Genomic DNA, 19,822 nt, shown 5'->3' with positions numbered 1-19,822 from the left:
ATTGGTTTCTCTAGCGGAGACTAAGTCAGAAGATGAATGGCAAAGAAACAAATTTGCTTGAAAGTGGATGTTAACATTGCAAAATGCATTTTAAAATAGGTCATGGACATGAAGAAAGACATAGGAGGGAAAGTTGTGTAGTTTTTATTCTCCAAAAGTACTCACATTTGCTGTAGCCCTGTAAGATGAGCAAAATGGCTCAAAATAGCAGATTTCAGTTCTTTAAAAAAGTACTTTCAGCACGTCCTTTTGACTTCATCTTTGCTAGTGGACCTAAACTTCTTCCAAATTAACTTCTAAGGCTTCTTTTGAGGTTGGAAGGAATTTCTAAGGTGGTGTTTAGCTGAGTGTTCTATTAGGATTTTGGAAAAAACAGGGGTGACCTCTATTGTGGTTATACATATATACATAAGTAACTAAGATAGCTAGCCTTATATAAGTAATCTTCAGGTTACTAGTGCAAATCACTGCAGGATAGATCACATGTCAATCACACAACCCCACACATTTACTGCAAAGCAGTTAATCTTGCACCATGATTAAGCACAAGAAACGAGCATGCGCTAATATAATATGTGCACTTAATAACCAAACTCTATACACCTGCAGTACTCTAATAGAGCAACCAAAGGACAACACTTTTGCCCAAGTTTTATTTCACAGTTTAAAGTACACATTTACTGAAAGTAGTAAATCTCAGTCTCAAAATTTTCAAGGAGAATTTCTCCAGACCCCCTCATTTTTAAATTTCTCAATGCATGCAAGTTGGCAGCATAGTTTACTATTTGAGACTCCCCTGTTTATACCACACTACTGCTGATGATAGCAATTACTTTACTGTACCTATCATCAACAGGGTTTCCCCACTTACTGTATAAGAGTTCTTTTGGATCTCTTGGACCCTGGACCACAACTCCATGGGATGGAGATTTTGTGGAGGAGAAAAAGGGCCAGTAGAGTTACTTGACAAGATCAAATCAACCGCTAGTGAAAATGGGCCAGGATTGGTCCCTCCTTCCTTAGCTATCACCAATGAATAGGCCCAAGTCAAATATGTTCAAAATTTTGCCCAAAATGCTTTCAAGAATTTCCCAAAATTTTCACCTATTATGTTGTTCAGTGCTTTCATTATACTCCTAGGTTTAATAACTTTAATTAGTGAATGCTCTATTAAAGTGTTTAAGCGATTGTTCCTCTATTACAGTTTGCATTTTCCTCTGATTGCTCTATTATGGAGTATTGATCTATTTTCAATACATAAATTAAAATATCCACTAGTATCATGCTAGCATAACACTTTAGTCTATTATTATGCTGGCATATTTGACACAGGCCTACTTAGAATTAAATTTTTCAGAGCCTCCAAGTTGCAGTTGTCATCCAGTGAAAGCCCCTTAACATCACCAGCATCAGTCAAGTCAAAAAATCTTTCCATTCACCACAACTGCAGTTCGAATCCTGGGATTGGAGGGATTTTTTCCCTTACTTTGGCCCCTTTTCTGTTACACCTTTTCAGCTATAAGCCATTAAGTCTAAGTTCTTGAAATTAGGTTAGGTTAGGTAATCCTAAGGCTGCAGCACATGTTGCTGTCAGACCTTCAGTGCTGGTCACTGTAATGTGTTAATGACAATGACAACCATTTTGTTCTGTTCTAAAGATTAAAACCTATCAACTAACGGCAATCCAAGGCTACTATCCCTGCAGTACTGTCACAAAAGTGACTTCCACCATACCACACTCATTCTATGATAACTGTGCTAATGTTTTAGTTATCTTTTAGTATGTGAGTGGGAATTCTTTTTTCTCCACTCACACACTCAAGAAAATGGTGGAAGCACCATGAATACTTTGTCTCTACATCTTCTCAGCTAGTCTTCTCTTCAATACTTCCATTCCCGTGTACCATGAATCCCATGATGCTTGTGGAACCATATTTAGTCATATGAAAACTGAGATGCATGTAGCAACAATAATTCTTTACAATAAAAAAAAATCAAGATTCTGAAATGTAAATTAACATGTACGATTCTAATTAAACCCAACATAATAACCAAACTTGAATGTCATATGCATGATTGAACAAACTCTTATTATAAATGTGTGTCGGTATCATCGTCTGCACCAAGATTTTGCTTCACCATGGAATCACCCGACAGATTGCCATCCTTTTCATCTTTGTCTCCTTTGTATGGCTCAGGTTCACTAGACACCATCTCTTGTACAGTACTGCTAGCCTGTAATTCTTGTGTAGTGACATAAGTATTGCCCACGGCAGTGCTATCCGTAATGTAATCAGTGCCACCATATCTGCGGTTTCTCACAGAACCTACACTAATGACAAATTTTGAACTGTGCTTGCTTCTGTACACAAGGAGTCCAGCAATGACTGCAACTAGTACTATCACAGTGAGCACCACAAGTATCACAATCAATGCTATGATTCCTCCACTTAATCCATCATCATCTTCACCACTTCCAGTGGTAGGTGTTAAAGTACTAATTCTGTCTTGTCGTAACTGTTCTAAATCCTCTGATAGTCCTCCAGTTATATCCACCAAACTGTCTGCCCCAACCTGTAGATAGTAACACTTGCATCAAATCACAATCATAATTTGAAATGTAATTTATTTTTAACACTCCAATAGAACAATCATTTGCAATGGCAATGTGTTCTATGAGTGTTTTATTAGAATAATTAAGAACAGAACTTGAACACTAAGTAGTCTCAAAGGTAAATGGAGTTTCGCTGTACTAGTAGTTTTGCTGTTTCGCTCCAGAGCTGTTAGAGTGTGTCAGGAAAACAACATTATAAATCAATAGTATTTTTAAAATTGTCAATTTAAAAAATGAAGTAGGGATCTATGCAATAAAAAGTAATGAAACATGAGATGAATGATGGTATTACAGCATAGCTCGGTGGGAAAGTCCCTACTTTGGTACTGTTATATCTAATGTGGGACTTTCCCACCGAGCTATGCTGTAATACCATTCATCTCTTGTTTCATTACGTTTTATTACATAGACCCCTACTAAATTGACAATATTTTAAAACACTAGTTTGTTTAGTTTTTTGTTGTAGCTCAGCTAGACTTGTGACTGTTCTATTAGAATATCTTAAATGCATGACTGTTATATTAGGGTGACTGTTGTATTAGAGTATCTCGAGTTGAGACAAGGGGTGTGCAGCTAGCTACACCAATATAAGGTCTCATTTTCTGTTAAGTAAATAGCTAGATTGTGAAGAGGTGTGGTCTCCGTATTCTATCAACTTAGATGGGTGTGGTTGCAAACCTATCACGAACTAGTCTGGTGGTGGCACATGCCCTTTTTCATGGTGCCACCAGACAAATCGCAAATGGGATCCCAATCACGAAGTTGCAGATATCTAGCTAGTATACCTCTTATAGTAGCGTCAGAACTGAAGCGCTTCAAAAATCCAGCTCTGAAATAATTCTATGGCATATAAATATACTACTGAAAGAAAGTGTTGATACAGAAAATTAACACCTCGATATGGTTTCATTGGATGAAGAAGAAGACAAGCAAATAAAAGAAAAGACAAGGCGCAGAGGGCCTACACTTGTCGGAACCCCAAAAGGCACATTGCACTGGTGAGTTTGTTATTGTGGCACAAAATGGTGGCCATAAGCTGCTTCATTTAGGCTCTAATCTTGCGACTGTGGTCAGTCAGGCAGTGAGACTAAATTTCGATTTTTTTAAATTCTATATCCGGCCACCTGTAAGTGTTTTGTTATATTTTATGCTGTATTATATATCATATGAACTATATAGTACTATTCTGTAAAGGTGGTTTTTGTCACATAAGATGTTGCTAGCAAAGGCGGAATTCAGAATTTTGGGTGACATACAAAAATTTTGGGGCAATCCATACTTAAACAGTACTACCGTACCGTTTGATAAATACTCTGCAAGTGTGTATGTATAACTATGTGTGTTTATGCATTCAGCCAATACATCTCTATACCAAACAAGATGATCTGCTTGTGCCATGGTATAATATACATGTACTCAGGAAAAGTCTTTGTAGCTAAAAGCTCAATGTTTATTATATTATCCTACCAGAGAAGAGGGAGGAAGTCAGAATCTTGATATTTGAATTCTGTTGAATCGTAATTATACATATAGGGTAAGAAACCACCAGCACCAGAGCAGCCACCTGCAGCTAAGAAACCAGCCAAACCAAAATCTGCAAGTTAGGACCAAGATATTACCTTTATATTTGGTTGTCCCAGATTAGGAGCGTGTGATCTATATAGGCAAATTCCTAAGGAACCACACAGCCCAGAATCCATAATCATCTATACACTTAAACAGCATGACTTCACACTACTGCCATTCCACCAGTGCCCTCACTACATGAATATATATATATTTAAAAGTTACAGAAATACCTAGAGTAATATTATACTGAAAAGTTGAGGGTAGCCAGTTACGTACTGTATAGCCTTTAGCTTGGGTGTTATTTTTTGTGTAGATCACCAAAGCACCATGCACAAGCTGGTTATTGTTGCAGAAGTGTTCACTGCTTATCTTGTAGCTACTGCTTTCAATTATAAACTCTACAGCTAAATATTTTTTTGCAAGATGTGCAATCCTTGTAAAATTACATACCTGTGAAAATAACTGGTTATACAGAATAACCAGATCTACTATGACCAGTTTATGGTTCCTTTCAGATCAAATTCCTAAATGTAGTAACACTGTCAAGCAATAAATAACACCTTGTTTCGCTTCTTTTTATGACTATGATCCCTATTTAAACTTTAAAAAATTCCTATTTTTTTCTTATCTTTATACATTATTTGTAACATATTTATCAATGCATACCACATCAAGAGAAAGAATGATGCCAGACTCAATGTTTTTTGTCTGAATACATGCCCCAACTATTAGTCACTGAAAAAGTGAAGTGGCTATTATGCTTCATTTTCAGCTATGTTCAGCCTGTTACACAGTGTTACAAAAAAAGAACAACATGATAAACACCTCTGCAATCAATCCAGTCACCACAAAAAATGCAGACAATTTCCCTTATAAAACATAGGGAAACCATTCGTGTGCACTACCACAAATTAACACCTTGCACTGTTAGGGGGCATTGTCAGCAAGAAAAAAATGGGACACAAAGGAGGACAAAGGTAAGTCCATGATGCATAAAGTATGCTAAAAGGCATTTGTCAGGCTGGAGCAACATCTAACTGCAAAAATTTTAATCCTATCAAATTACGTTTCTCTGAAGCCACCAATCAGGCAGACAGTTGATCAGTAAAAAAATTCTGGAATATATTTTTTAATTCCATAGCAATTTGTCGGAAGTGATTCTACCTAACCAATACTAAGATGTCAATTCGCCAAATAGTTCCCCATCAAAGCTGCTTTTATGGTATATATTTTAACTCGAAGGTCCACTGTAATGGTAATGTGTACTTTAGCTATTATCAATCCTTGCTACAAGTGTGATAGGTTGGTGCGGTGGTTTAGTCAGATTTAGTAGACAGTATATTGTGGTTAGTCAATTAACTCGTGTCATACCAAGAAACTTCAGTACGCACGTCCATAGGCTAATATTCTCATGAATATGTAAGTGGCTTGTGGTATGACTTGAAACTACTGGCTGTACATGGACCGACATGGCCGTGGTTACCATAAGTACTACAGTAGCAATCTGGAATGCATCAGCACATGGTAGTAGAATGCCTAACAAATACCTCTGGCATTCATACAAAAAATCTAAAATGTACAGAGAAATGTCTGGCTGCAGCTGTGGGACCATACTCAGTAGCCAGTATATATTCCAATGTTGACTACATCTTCGTCAGAATAAGCTGAATAGGCTCACAAGTCTTACCTAGTTCTTTAGCTAGCCGGATATTTGGCGGATTTAAATTCGATGATTTCAGCGAAAATTTCCTGTCTGCTAATATCCTTACTATTATTAACTCTTGCTAATATGGTATCCACTTATGCAATGAGAACAAAACAGTGTAAATATACTTCAGTCTTACTGGCTCCTCCAAAAGATATTCATATCCATTAGAGGTGGCTGACCATGCATGCAATGAGAACAAAACAGTGTAAATATACTTAGCTCCTCCAAAAGGTATTCATATCCTTTAAAGGCAGGTAAGGGTGGCTAACAGTATAGATCTACCACTGCTATATAGTCAAAACAAAACACATTGTTACATTGAATTTCGGTTTCTTAAATTAGCACACTTCATCATTTTTTAGTATAGTGGTTACGTGGCTTTAAATCATATATCCACTAGAACAAAATAGTACGAATACATTTTAGTCTTAGTGGCCCTTCCAGAAGATATTCATAACCATGCAATAAAGGTGACCGACCATAGACCATAATTAAGTGTAACCTAATTCCTAACAATAAACATATCAGGCTATTGGATATCGTCACATTTACACAGCACTGAATCAATTCTTAGGAAGCATGCATTAAAACTAGAGGTGTACCGATTATCTGATCGGCTAAAATATCAGCCACCGATATAACAATATCAGTTTCGGTACAGAAAATTAAGAGGACTGATATTGCTACCGAACTGATATCACTACCAACATTTATACAGTAGCAATAGTTTGTACATAAACGGATTATATATTGGTTTTCTCATGTGGCCAGTGACTTTTAGTTCACGTGCTACACTATGAGAAGCCATATAAACACACACGATTGTGTTCGTTGCTGGAAAGCTTATCACAGTCTTTACAAATGAAGCAGTTATATAGTACCTTTGTAATAAAAAGAAGAGTCACAGGATAGCCAACTTTCTCACAATTAAGCCATTAAAATGCAGAGTAATGCAGAAATATCCGTTTAAGGCTTCATGGGAGTATCATAAAAATGTTTGTGTGTGCCTAATTGTCTGGATTGCACAATAGAAACCCAAGCTATATACCACCACAGGCAATGAATACATGCACATGTTGTTGTAGTGTAGGTAAATGTACACTTTTGTTTGGTTAAAACTGTAATGCAAATATCGGATCAACTATCGGTTATCGGCTTCTTTTGGTGGCATCAATCGGATATCGGTACAGGCCAAAAACCCATATCGGTACACCTCTAATTAAAACAGCCTATAAAATCTACTTTGTGTCCTTTTTTGTGGCGTAATGTATTTTGCGGACTAGACTCACATACTGGACTCGCGGACTGGACTCACGCCCTGAGCTGGAAACAGCTTTTAAACAATAATCCAGGCATTATCCATCTCTTGCAACACTGGAGAAACCATGCACTATTGAGCTACAACTGGTGGTACTGCTCTTCCTTACATGTCAAGAACTAGCATGTGCACTAATTAATTAGAATACACTTATGATACATGTGTACTAGCAGGTGATAAAGGCTATTGTTGTAGCATAGATGTCTTCCTTTTGTTGCTTTAGCACTAGTGCTAGGGTTGTAGAGATGAGCACATGGCCATGTGCACCAAACTTTGTATAGAGTAACATTTTACTGCTTTGCAATGTTGTAAAAGTGCTGTCGGCTATTGTTGTGGCACTACCACCACTACAAACAAGCTAAATTAGTCCTTTATAAACAACCGCTTTGTGGAAAAATTCACTGAAGGATAGACATGCAGTATTATATCGGATCGGCAAAGTTTATCGGCTTGGAAATATTATCCCATATCGGTTATCGGAATATCGGCAAACTGTCATATCGGTGCAACACTAATAAACTGGTTCATCACTACAGCCCTAACACTAAGTACTGAAGCAACAAAGGAAACATCTACACTACAACAATAGCCTCTATCACTGCTAGTACTCGTGTATAATAAGTGTATTCTAATTGATTGGTGCATGCACTAGTTTCTTGATTTGTAAGGAAGAGCAGTACCAGCAGTTGTAGCTCGATAGTGGTGTCTCCAGTGTTGCAAGAGATGGATAATGCCTGAATTATTGTTAAAAGCTGTTTCCAGCTCAGTGCATGAGTCCAGTCCACAATACATTGCGCCTTTTTTCGTAGTTTTAGCTTGGTCCCACCGATCAGTTAAAAATCTTGTCAATAGCCATTGTTTCTTCTTGTCCAATGGAAAATACATGTACTTGTATTATATACAAATAAGGCAAAAGTGCACCCATAAGAATCCATTATTTAATTGCCCAACAAACCATACATAAAAAACAAAGCCCTTGAATTTCTCTATTCAATGGCATCCGAACTTTTGTTGTAACACTTGCAGTTATTTATGGGTGACTCTGTTCTAATGTGTGCTCCATACAATTTTCTATATAGGAGAAATTCGTTACCTCAGTACGCAAACTTCAAAAGTGCATGCACAGGTTTCCCTTACCCAAATTTGCTAAACTTGATGAGTTGAATCGTACTGATTAAGAATCCACCCAAACTAAGGGCTTAACTGGCTATTTTACAAAGATTGATACATATCACAAAACATACAAGTTTTTTTTTCACATGTACTCTACTATTTTGTACCTGAATGCATAAATTAATTTGCCATACAAGGCTCTTTCCTTTCTTTCCATTGGTAGCTGTACAAAATGTTGCATACCACCTGATGCGCAGTTTATCTTATCAAGGATTCTGATAAATGCAACATCTCCGTAATCTGACGTATGTGGAAGTTATGGTGTGTTGTTTGAAAAAATGGTGTTTATTTTCTGTAATTTTTAATGTACAGTAAATGTGCCAAAGTTTTTTATATGAGTTTTGGAGTAACAATGGTGTGACATACCATATTAAATGCCACAGCTACTTATTAACATAGTGTCAATAATCAGTGTGCATGGCTACTATTCAAGGATCGATGCAAGGTGTTGCATAAGCCAGCTACTCGATCAGTATAACAAACAAAAACTGTTTGACATAAGAAGAGTATGCATTTACTTATAGTTTAGTAGCTGTACTACATTTCATTGTGATGTGCACTAAAAGGAAACAGCAGATGCTTCGATCTAGATACACTGACTATTGCTCTTTTCATAATACTGCAGAATAGTCTACCTTCCTAAGCAGAAAACTCTTTAGAACAATCAAAGCTGAACTACACGTTCAAATAATAGCTGCTACGTTTATTCAAATATTGCATTTACTTTAAGAGCACAGTGCAGCCACTATTCAAATGGGGCAATTATTAAAGTTGCGCAGTGTTTTACCAAGGAGATCGATATGGTAAATATAATCGAGTTTATGTTCTATAGATACCTTAGCACAACTACATGCTTATAGCATGTACTTTCACTGTGGAAATATCATTCATATGAAAGAGCATCGATCGATAAATGCATTCAGCAAACAGATTGTGTCTGTCTGAATGTTTAGAATTCAAAGGCTTGACCTTATTCAACAGCAATCAATAGTTCTATGTCACCATTAGAGGTATTAATTTGATTAAAGGTCATCTTGGCATTGTAAGATTATATAGTCAGTTAGATTACCTCTATCCCACACTTTGAAGCAGTCAAGTTTACAAACAACGTGTCAATAAGGCTAGAAAAGTTCAATTTTTGCTGAACTTGTAGTCTTACTATATATAGTGTAGTCTTGTCCCCATACACCCACACACTTGATCAGGTGCCCTTCGCGTGATCGAGTGCGTGGGTGACTGGGGACAAGACTATAGTTTTACAATGTGTATGGCTTCAATTTTTGCTGAGCTTGTAGTTTTATATGTGTATTTGCTTTGATTGCACTTCTTCAATTGAGTGTGTAAATAATATTGTCTTCCATTCTACTCAAACTAATATTGCACTCGCAAAAGCTTGCTAATTAAAGGGCATGGCACCCATTTTCTTGCAAGTATTCATCCCATACGAAACAGGATGAATACTCGTGAAGGAAAAACGGGTGCCATGCCCTTTAATTAGCGAGTTTTTTAATCACTCGCAATCGAGCGGTGCGACGTTATGTTTGAGCAGTACCGTATGCACTGAGGTTTAACTACCATTCCCAGGGTTTAACTACCCAGTTTTTTACTTTGGTGTAGGGCTTCAGTGGGATAGAAATCAGTAATAACAGCCCACTTTTTAACAGCTATACATAATGTTTACTTACAGCATTCAGTAGATCATCTTCATTATCTTCAATGTCTGATAAAAGGGTCGTGCCACTGAACACTCTTCCTTGATTATCTTGAACAATAAAGGCAACTTCAAGTGATCCATTATTTATCCTGGGGGTGGGGTCAATAAATAACACAACAAAATCAGATGAGGTTTGTCTACGTCGCCTGCTATTGACCACCAAGCTCAGGATGAAACTTGCAAACTCATCTTCATCAAACTCATCCACCTACATGTGGGCAGCATGCTTATAATAACAACCATGTCACCATATATAGCACTACAATAGCCAAAAGTATCTTGCCACATTCCAAATATGTCTTGCCACATCCCTAACATGTGACTCAATAGTTCCAGTAACTAGTGCAAAGGGCAATGTACATTCCACCAGTATCTTTATTTAATCAGGCCTGTATGCAGGTTATTCAAAAGGTTTTTTTTAATTGAAGCGGAAGGCAATCCCAGATGCCAGGGTCTGACAGCCCCCAGGTGCTGAGAATGGTTAATATTCAATGTCCTGAGAATAGCCTCAAATTGCTTAAATGCAGAAATGCATGCACTGATTAAATAAATTTCTCACACATTGACACGAATTCCTCGACATGGTCCCATCGCACACTGATGCAAACAAGAGATTAAAATATGGTTGTAGTGCATGTACACTCCACCATTTCTATGACTGCTCAGGATCATTCATTTGAGCTATTGTAAATAGAATAATAGAATAGCCTTTGCGATAGAGAGAAAATCACTGTCTATATTCATGCACCATTAAAGCGGGTTTCTATTTACACAGATAACACATGCAGTTCAGCTGGTAGAAGTCATGGAAGATGTGTAATGAATACTAGAACACAGATTATAATTGAAAAGATTGTTTATAGTACAAATAAAATTTCCAGTTTAAAATAGGGGGTTCGACCAAACCCCCTTGAACCCCCCTGGGTACAGGTCTGAATTTCATGTCTGTTGAAAAATCCAGTACTACACAACCACAAAATATTTACCTTCCTTATGCAATACGTGATTGCAGTACAGAATTTCTCAACGGACATGAAATCCACAATAATAAAATAGATATTTACCCTGTCAAATCCACTAAATGATAATGTGACTGCATTTTCACGTTCAGCCTCAGTTAGATCCTCAAGTAGCACCACCTATTAACAGACCACACAACATAACATTTGGTTATCACCAATTACCACTTACTGTTTCTACAGGTGTCACAGAAGCTGTCACACTGGTGGTGGTAGCACTTGACACACTTGTAGTAGTAGAAGTCACTGTTGTAGCGGCTGGTGTAGTTGTAGTGGCCAGTACAGTTGTTGGAGTTGGAATAGTGGTAGTAGTAGTAGTGGCCAGTACAGCTGTTGGAGTTGGGATAGTGGTAGTAGTAGTAGTTGTAGTGGCCACTGGAATCATAGTAAAAGTTGGTGTGGTAATGACTGTTGAAATTGTAGCAATGGTTGGCGCAGTATCAACCGTTGGATTGGTAGCTACAGTTACTACGGTAGCAAGTGTTGGAGTAGCTGTAACTACAGGGACTGTATTAACTGTTTGGGCTACCGTAGCTGTTACAGCAATTGTTTGAGTAGTATTTGCGACTATTGTAGTGGTAGCTGTTGCAACTGTAGTGGTTGTTGTAATCAATTCAGCATTACAAGCAAATATCTCATCAGACATTCTACTAAAGATTATTCCAGTACCATTTATACTTAGAAAGCCATTTCCTCTACACGTGACACTTCCATCAATTTCCATAAACATATATCTTATGTTGTCTATAGTACCAGATTCAAATGTCAGGCTGTTACTGAATTCATCAGTACACATGATATTACCACCTGTACGAATGCGAATGTAAAGGTTGCCAGTTGCATTGAAAGTAAAATTACCACTAGCTTCACAAAGTTGTTGTGATGTGTTGCACTGGAAACTTCTCCCCAACAGATTATTATCAAAAATTACTCCTGTGCCTGATAATTCAAATCGATTGTTAAATTGGCAAGTAAATACATTTCCAACTGATCCATTGATATATAAGTTGTTTGCGACTGTATTTGTATTTCTGTTTCTACAAGAAGCATTCAGTGAAGCAATAGCAAAACTACCAATACCTTCAACTTGACTAAAACCTTCACCAACACATACCAATGGCTCCAACGGTGTCAGATCAATACAGTTAAAGAATCCATCATTATTTACAATAGTTGATGCTCCTATTCCTTCTAGGAAGAAAATACCAGCACCACTGCAGTTAAATGGTTGTACATAACTGGAATAGGTAAGTATATCTGAATTAACCTCTTGTACGTCTAAATTGCAACTAATTGTCCCTATAATCCTGCTGATATTAAAAGTTCCCTCACCATCTAGGTAATACTGATTACTGTACCCAATACAAACTGGTTGTGGGGTTAATGGTGTACCTGAAAAAATTGGTGGTGGGACAGCAAATCCAAGTCCACTACAATTATTGTTGCCAGTAATATTCTCAATAACTCCTACACCATCAATATGAGCAAAGAGGTCACCAGTACAATAGAAACGTCCATCAGTAAAGTAGTAATTGATTTCTCCTGGGCACAACACAGCATTACCTTCACAATACAAACTATCATCACCAATAATAGTAAACTCTCCATCTCCTACTACAGAGATACCACCATTTTCATTAATGTTAAATGTAGCACAAAGAATCGGTTGAGGTCCATCACAAGAATAACTTCCTTCAGTTACATTGATGGATACACTTCCAGTCCCATTTATGACAAATATACCACTTCCATTGCAGCTATAGAATCCACCAAGATAATACAAAATAACAGATCCACTACTAGGTAAAATAGCCACTTGACCACTACAGGTAAATGCATCTGATTCCAAGGACCCAATAGTGGCATTAGCAACACCAGACAATTGGTAATCACCAGATCCACTACATGATATAGGAGTGTCATCAACGACTACACTAGTGCCAGAACAATTGTTGTAGCGGGTGCTGTTAACAAACACTTCACCCATTCCAGTTATTTGAACAAAGCCATTCCCAGTGCAATTGAAATCATCCACAAGTACGACTACATTTGAGTCTGTGTCAGAAAAGATAATTTCTCCATCACATCTCACTGGTGTAGGTGATAGTCCAATAATTTGAATTCGACCATTTCCAACAATGACATAATCACCATCAGCAAAACAGGCAACTTCATCGCCATTAAAACCACTGAATGGAGGAGGCTCCACAGTTGGACCAGGAAACAAAACTCCATTACACTGATATGGTGCTGATGCATTGATAACATTAGCAGTTCCCATTCCTGACAGATACATAATTCCACTTACTGTACACCTGAATTCACCACTTGTGAAATACATTCCTTCTGGCTCGTCAGTGGGAAAATCGACATCCCCAGTACACCTCAGTGTTCCAGGACCGGTTTGATTAATAAAAAAGTCCCCATCACCAACTATAACATAGTCACCTTCACCGGTACATATTAACATATCCACTGTCATTCCAGAACCAATGCCACTGCCTGACACAACAGTAGGACCAGTAGTAGGACTAGTAGAACAGTTGTGAGTTCCTCGTTCGGTGGTCACTGATTCAAGCTCACCAGTGCCACTCACAAAAAATAATGCCGAGCCACTACACATAAAACTACCTCTACTGACATATTGCTCGCCACTATCAACCGAAAATGAATCACCATCTCCAAAACAGGCAATTTCTGGGATGCCTATGATATTAAAAACTCCAGATCCAATTATTTCAAATGTTCCAGTACCACTGCATTGAACGGCGTTCTCAACATCAATGGGAAGGATACTGCACGTTAAATCATCATTCCTGGGGTCTACAACACCAGTGCCATTGATGGATACTGGACCAGATGATACACATCTAAAAGCCCCAAATGTTTGAGTGAATACAGTATCACTATCCAAAGCAAAAACTTCATTGACAGTTCCATCACATCTTAACCCACTGTTGGGCAAAGAAGCATTCACCATAACACGGAACAACCCGTTACCAGCAAATAGTGTGGGGATGTCTCCAGTACAATATGTACTAACAGAGTCATTACTGGGGACCATTGGTGAGTTGTCAATCAAGCTAGAACAGTTGTTAATAGCGGAAGCCATCACCTCGTAAAGCAATCCAACACCATAAAAAACAAAATTCTCTGTGCCTTCACAAGAAAATGGACCAGAAGTAGTAACATGTGAATTAGGAAAGACAGTCACATCACCGAAACATAAAACATTTGGACTTTGAGAGATATTGAATTCCCCATCACCAACAAGTGAGAAGTTTCCAACTCCAATGCAAAACTTTTCTGATGGTGTCGGTGGTGAAGTAGGCATTGTTGGACTAACTGGTATCTCAGTTGGAGGTTCTGTAGTGGGTGTAGGTGGCTCTGTTGTGGTACTAGCTGTACAGTTTCCTGAATTTGAAGATACATACTGCAGTATTCCGGTGCCAACTATTGTATATGGACCTGCCCCCGAACACGTAAAATTACCAGTGACGACATACGACTGTTGTGACGTGGGCATTCTCATTGCCAAATCACCATTGCATATTAGAGGATCGGCTGTAATGGTGTAATTTCCTGCTCCCGATACAGTAAAGTTACCGTTTCCCCCGCAACGTGTTGTTACGATACGTGGAAACAATGGTTCTCCGTTGCACTGAAGCATACTGCTAGTTTCATTGGACCTTATCAGTTCAGTCTCACCATATCCGCAAAGCCGTACGCTGCTAGATGAGCTACAAGAAAACCGACCATCACTAATGATTCTTGTATAAAGTGGTGAACTCGTCGCTAAGCTTACTTCTCCATTACACAGCAAACTACCACTCCCGCCATCTCTTACAATAGAGAATCTTCCATCTCCTTCAAACATCAACATTCCTGTGCCATTGCATTGCAAAGAATCTTCGATCTGTGCATTCACACAGACCACAAGCAACAATGTTAACGATAAAACCGTCACTAACATGTCCAGCTTGCAGGTTCTTTCTAGGAGGAACCTGATGACTCAGTAACGTTCGAAGTGGCAGGAAGTAAAACGTGGCGCCTATTAGTATATGTATGCAGGGGGGCGGGTCTGCCGGCAATACCGTGAACGTTGATCACATGGTGAATGCGTGCAAGGTAGACATGCATGATCCTTTGGCTTAGAGTGCTAATGTAATTTCCTATAAACAGTATACATTTAGCAACTACAGTGTGCTACACAATCATTCATTAACACAAAGTAACACAGGATGGCACCAGAGCTCTGGGATGGCACTATGCACATAGCCAGTCAGCTGAAAGCTAGCATGTACAACTGATAGCACAAAAAAGGCTACTGAAACTGAGGGGAATAGCCAATACAGTGTTGACTAGTTGTCAAAGAAATAAGACCAGAATATAATAGTGCATGTAATATCAAGTACACATAATGTGTCACTACATGGTGTGATCAACCTCTCCATGTGTTGAATAAATCAGCACACCATGTTTGGTTTGAGATGACAAAGTTCAAGATGAGGTTCAAGAATGCACACAAAAGTGCTGGGTTGTGGCTGTGCCGCCCCACTAACACATACCTGTCACAAGTGCATCAGTGGTAATGGTTTGCAGATGATTGTTTGAACTGATGACCTTTCTAACCTCAGACCACAGCCCATATCCAAATTTAGTTATACAGCAAGAGTTATATATAGCTGACCATGCATGCATTAGCTCATGCATTACCAAATTGAGGTTTACCCTTTTCTGTTTCACCTTATTGTTAGCTAGGTTAAGTAATCATTTATCTAAAGTCTCCAGTTCTTGTTAGATTAGGTAATCCAAAGACTGCAGCACATATTGCTGTCAGACTTTCAGTGCTGGTCACTATAAATAAAGTGCTAATAACAATAACAATATCTCATGCACATTTCAGTGCAGCTTTCACTTCCTGGCATGGCACCATGGCAGTGATATACTTTGCTGCATGGTAGGTCTACTTTGCTGCATGGGCATGCAGGACATACTTTGGGGCCTCATGCAGGGTGGAAGACCCAATTATTAAAGCTTCATAGGGCCCTGACTATGATAAAATTCATTCTTTGTCTATAAGGAGAAGGTACTGTGCAAGCAGTGCAAAGCGCATGAACTTATTTTACATGTCACTGAAGTAATTCTGCATGTGTGATAATTGTGAATAATTGATTATCATGAAGAGTCATTATTGTTATTGAGAAAAATTTTCATTATAGCATTATCGTAATAATAGGAAATTTTTGGATGCTTCTGTAAACTACATGTGGCCAACCTGGAATGAGAAAAAAGTTACAATTACATCTTTTTGTCATAATACTGATATAGCTATAAAGCAAGCACAACTGCATAATGAGTGATACGGTGATAATTTATTAAAGACATTTACAGTATCTAATTTACGTGTAGTCAAGTATCATGATAATGAGGTACATTATCACAATAATAAAAGAATTTCATTATCTCACACTCCTACACTGAAGCATTTTTAAATATGCATACAAGCATGCACTGTTCGCTATGTGAACTGTGAAGATAATAATAGTATAATTATATAATTGAATGACCTCATATTAATGGAGTATATTACAATTGGAGGAAGGGGAGGAAGGAAATAAACCTATATAAAACTCTTTCACTATTAGTTGAGATCAAGCATTTCAGAAACTAAACAGTAGCACCGAGAGACTCTTGTTGGGAAGTCATTATCAATTAAAGTACATTCTAATCCGCTTATCCTTAAAATCATCTAACAAGCTGTAATCAACAATATGAGAAGGTAAATTGTGATCATAGAAGGGTAGAAGCTAGATTTGGAAGGATATACATAGACTGCTGGCTGTGTGTAATTAAGATGGTTTCCCTGGCCCTTGAAGGTCTTGATGGCAGACAAATGTAAACAGGTAGTGGATTATTAACAATTTCAAGAATAATTTTGTAAAACATAATCAAACAAGCTTCTTCAAATTGTGTTTCAGTGCTGGGCCACTGCAATGTTGACAACATGGATGTAACACTACTGGTGTGGCGATAATCTGACATAACAAAATAAGCACCACAACACTGGATTGAATCTAGTTGGTTAATGGCACGATTAGTGTGAGGAGCCCAAACTAATACAGAATAGTCCATGATAGGCTTAACATATATTAGGTACAATTCAGATTTAACTTTACGCTGACAAGAACTGAAATTTCTGCAAAGGAAAGAGAGTTGGCTTTCTTACAGATAATATCAATATGATCATTAAATCGCAACTTAAAATCTTTTGTGACGCCTAAATACTTTGCTGTGTTGACTGATGCTAGACACCTTGTGTGTAGCACTCCATTCCCTGCAATGTCAATTAAGATAACATTAAATATAACTTTATACAGCCTTATACTATGCAGCCATACTTATAGCTGAGTAGGCATCATGAACCACAGTATAATGATTCATAATAGATATTGCCTATGTTTTTTGTCAAAAGCCCAGGGGCGTATGCAGGAATTTTGAAAAGGGGTTTCTACTACAGCTAAGTGACTGTTATATTAGAGTAGTTTATATTACCTGACTGCTCTATTAGAGTATCTCGATCTTTTCACCAAAATCATAATTCAGAACAATGCTATAGGTGTTCCTATCATGTGTAAACTATTATGTAACTATGATAAAAGTTTAAAATATGTCCTGTTCCATGATAGATTTCAGATTCTGGAAACCTGAAGTTTCAATTTCTTGCTCTCTATCTACAAACACCATTAAACACAAACTCTACAACTTCATGTGGGATCATTTCATACAGCAATTTAATGATAGTAATGTTCATAGTTTCCATTACCTTTGTACTTGCTGCCACTGTTCAACAGCGTCACCATCGCCAATATATGAAGAACTATTGTGACTAATTACTTATAATATACTTAATTTTGTTTTATGTAGTGAGTCACTGGCAACACTTGCCGGTGGCTTTCAGTATAATTTTATGTACTGAAAACAATAATAAATAAATAAAAATAAATAAAATAATGTTTCAAGTAGTGCGTAAAATCCAAAGGGGTTTCCTGAAATCCCTGGAGACCCCCCTCGGTACACCCCTGAAAGCCTAACACCGCCTTAGAAAGCTCCCCAACCATAAAGAAGCCTTAGAGTTAATATAGGTTCACTGAAAAATATGAAGTGAAAAGAAAATATTCATATATTATCATGAACTAGAAAGCACACACTAATCCATTAATCTAATCTGTGCATATAGTTTGGATTTTCCTCATGATCATGCAGCCAATTGCATCCATATTTCCTTCTATCAAGATTGCATAATTGGGAGGGCTCTTGCTTCCATGCAGCCATATATACTTTATAGTTACATCTTTACATTCCCAGAAAGCAATTTTTGGAGTAACGCGTTACATAATATTATTACTTTTGTGGTAACTAAGTAATATAACAAAACATGCTATAAAAACAGGTAATATAACTCGAGTTACTTTACTTACAAATGTAATGCGTTACCTAAGTAATATAGTTATTGTAACGAATCTAATATTATGTAATATTATTACTACAAGTAATGAAGTTACTAATCTCGTTAGTAATCCACTGAGTAACGCCTAGCCACAACAAAGAAATGAAGCCTACTGAATGAAGCTTAGTCGTCAGCTTCTTACTTATAACCAAAATTTGCACATGTCCAACAAATTTGCCCATGTCCAACAACGCAATCATGTCACATGATAAGGTGGTAGTTTCACACGTGACAGCTTAAGGCTGTGGACACAAAGTAATCTAATCCGCAACAGCCAAGCTGTAAAAAAAGAGTGTAGCACCCAAAAAGGCTATGGTGAAAAAAAAGTGAAATCCAAGGTGGTAGCCAAGAAATGGCTGTGATGGTAGGTTAATGGTAAAAATTTTAATAACAACAATTCAGGTGCCAAGACCAAGCGGCACCAAAATTCACCTGAATTGTTGTTATTAAAATTTTTACCATTAACCTACCATCACAGCCATTTCTTGGCTACCACCTTGGATTTCACATCTTTCTTCACCATAGTCCTTTTGAGGGCCGCACTTTTTTAACAGCTTGGCTGTTTTGGATTAGATTTCACTTCTTTTTATATTTGTATGGGGCTTTATTAACCTGTTTTTTTTCTTTACCACAGGAAGAAGAAAAAGATGAAGAAGATTGTAAATACTTTAACTAATTCTGATTTTATCAGTAAATATACAAATTGTATATATATATATATATATATATATATATGTACCACTTTCACTCCTCAGTTCAAAGGAAAGCCAGTGCATATATATCACATATTGCACTGGTTCAGAAAAGTTAACGAGAGATATACTATGAGAGATACACTACGTACTGTACATATATCTCATTAAGCCAGTGCGTATATCTCGTTAACTCGAGATATTGCACACCTAATGGGAGTACACACTATATCCAGAAATCATTAGATTTTTTTGATGTTATACTTTATCTCTCTTCTCATATATAGGGAAGCAAGCAAGCTGTGATTGTGGGTTTGAATTTTGCCAAACAAGCTGTGATTGTGGGATTCAATTTTAATGTATCAACAGTAGTTTGTTTTTTGCTTTTGTAAATGTAGTAATTAAAGTAACATAATTAACAATAGTCGCTATATTAGCAAAAATAAAATCAAACTACTGTTTGATGTATTAAAATTGAATCCCACTATCACAGTTTGTTTAGCAA

At 37.4% G+C, this 19,822-nt stretch overlaps 1 protein-coding gene across 1 annotated transcript; it reads right to left on the bottom strand.

Moving 5' to 3' along the window:
• Positions 1-1,921: 1,921 nt before the first annotated feature.
• On the bottom strand, positions 1,922-15,166 carry LOC136260038 (uncharacterized). Its single transcript, XM_066053633.1, has 4 exons — positions 11,288-15,166; positions 11,161-11,235; positions 10,068-10,304; positions 1,922-2,574 (listed from the first exon to the last, which is right to left on the bottom strand). The coding sequence occupies exons 1-4, from the start codon at positions 15,086-15,088 to the stop codon at positions 2,092-2,094; spliced, it is 4,596 nt and encodes a 1,531-aa protein (XP_065909705.1). The 5' UTR covers positions 15,089-15,166; the 3' UTR covers positions 1,922-2,091.
• Positions 15,167-19,822: the final 4,656 nt, after the last annotated feature.

Source organism: Dysidea avara, chromosome 7, assembly GCF_963678975.1.
Source record: "Dysidea avara chromosome 7, odDysAvar1.4, whole genome shotgun sequence".
NCBI classification, from domain to species: Eukaryota; Metazoa; Porifera; class Demospongiae; order Dictyoceratida; family Dysideidae; genus Dysidea; species Dysidea avara.
Note: the sequence above shows the minus strand (reverse complement) of the source record. Positions and strands in the feature narration are given on the sequence as shown.

Bases quoted from the DNA above. Each gene is read 5' to 3' on its own strand.
- LOC136260038 (XM_066053633.1), bottom strand. From the start codon at position 15,088: ATGTTAGTGACGGTTTTATCGTTAACATTGTTGCTTGTGGTCTGTGTG. The intron at 11,236-11,287 runs GTAAGTGGTAAT...GTCTGTTAATAG, and splicing joins CTGTGACACCTGTAGAAACA to GTGGTGCTACTTGAGGATCT. The intron at 2,575-10,067 runs GTAAGTAAACAT...TACTATCTACAG, and splicing joins AAGATGATCTACTGAATGCT to GTTGGGGCAGACAGTTTGGT.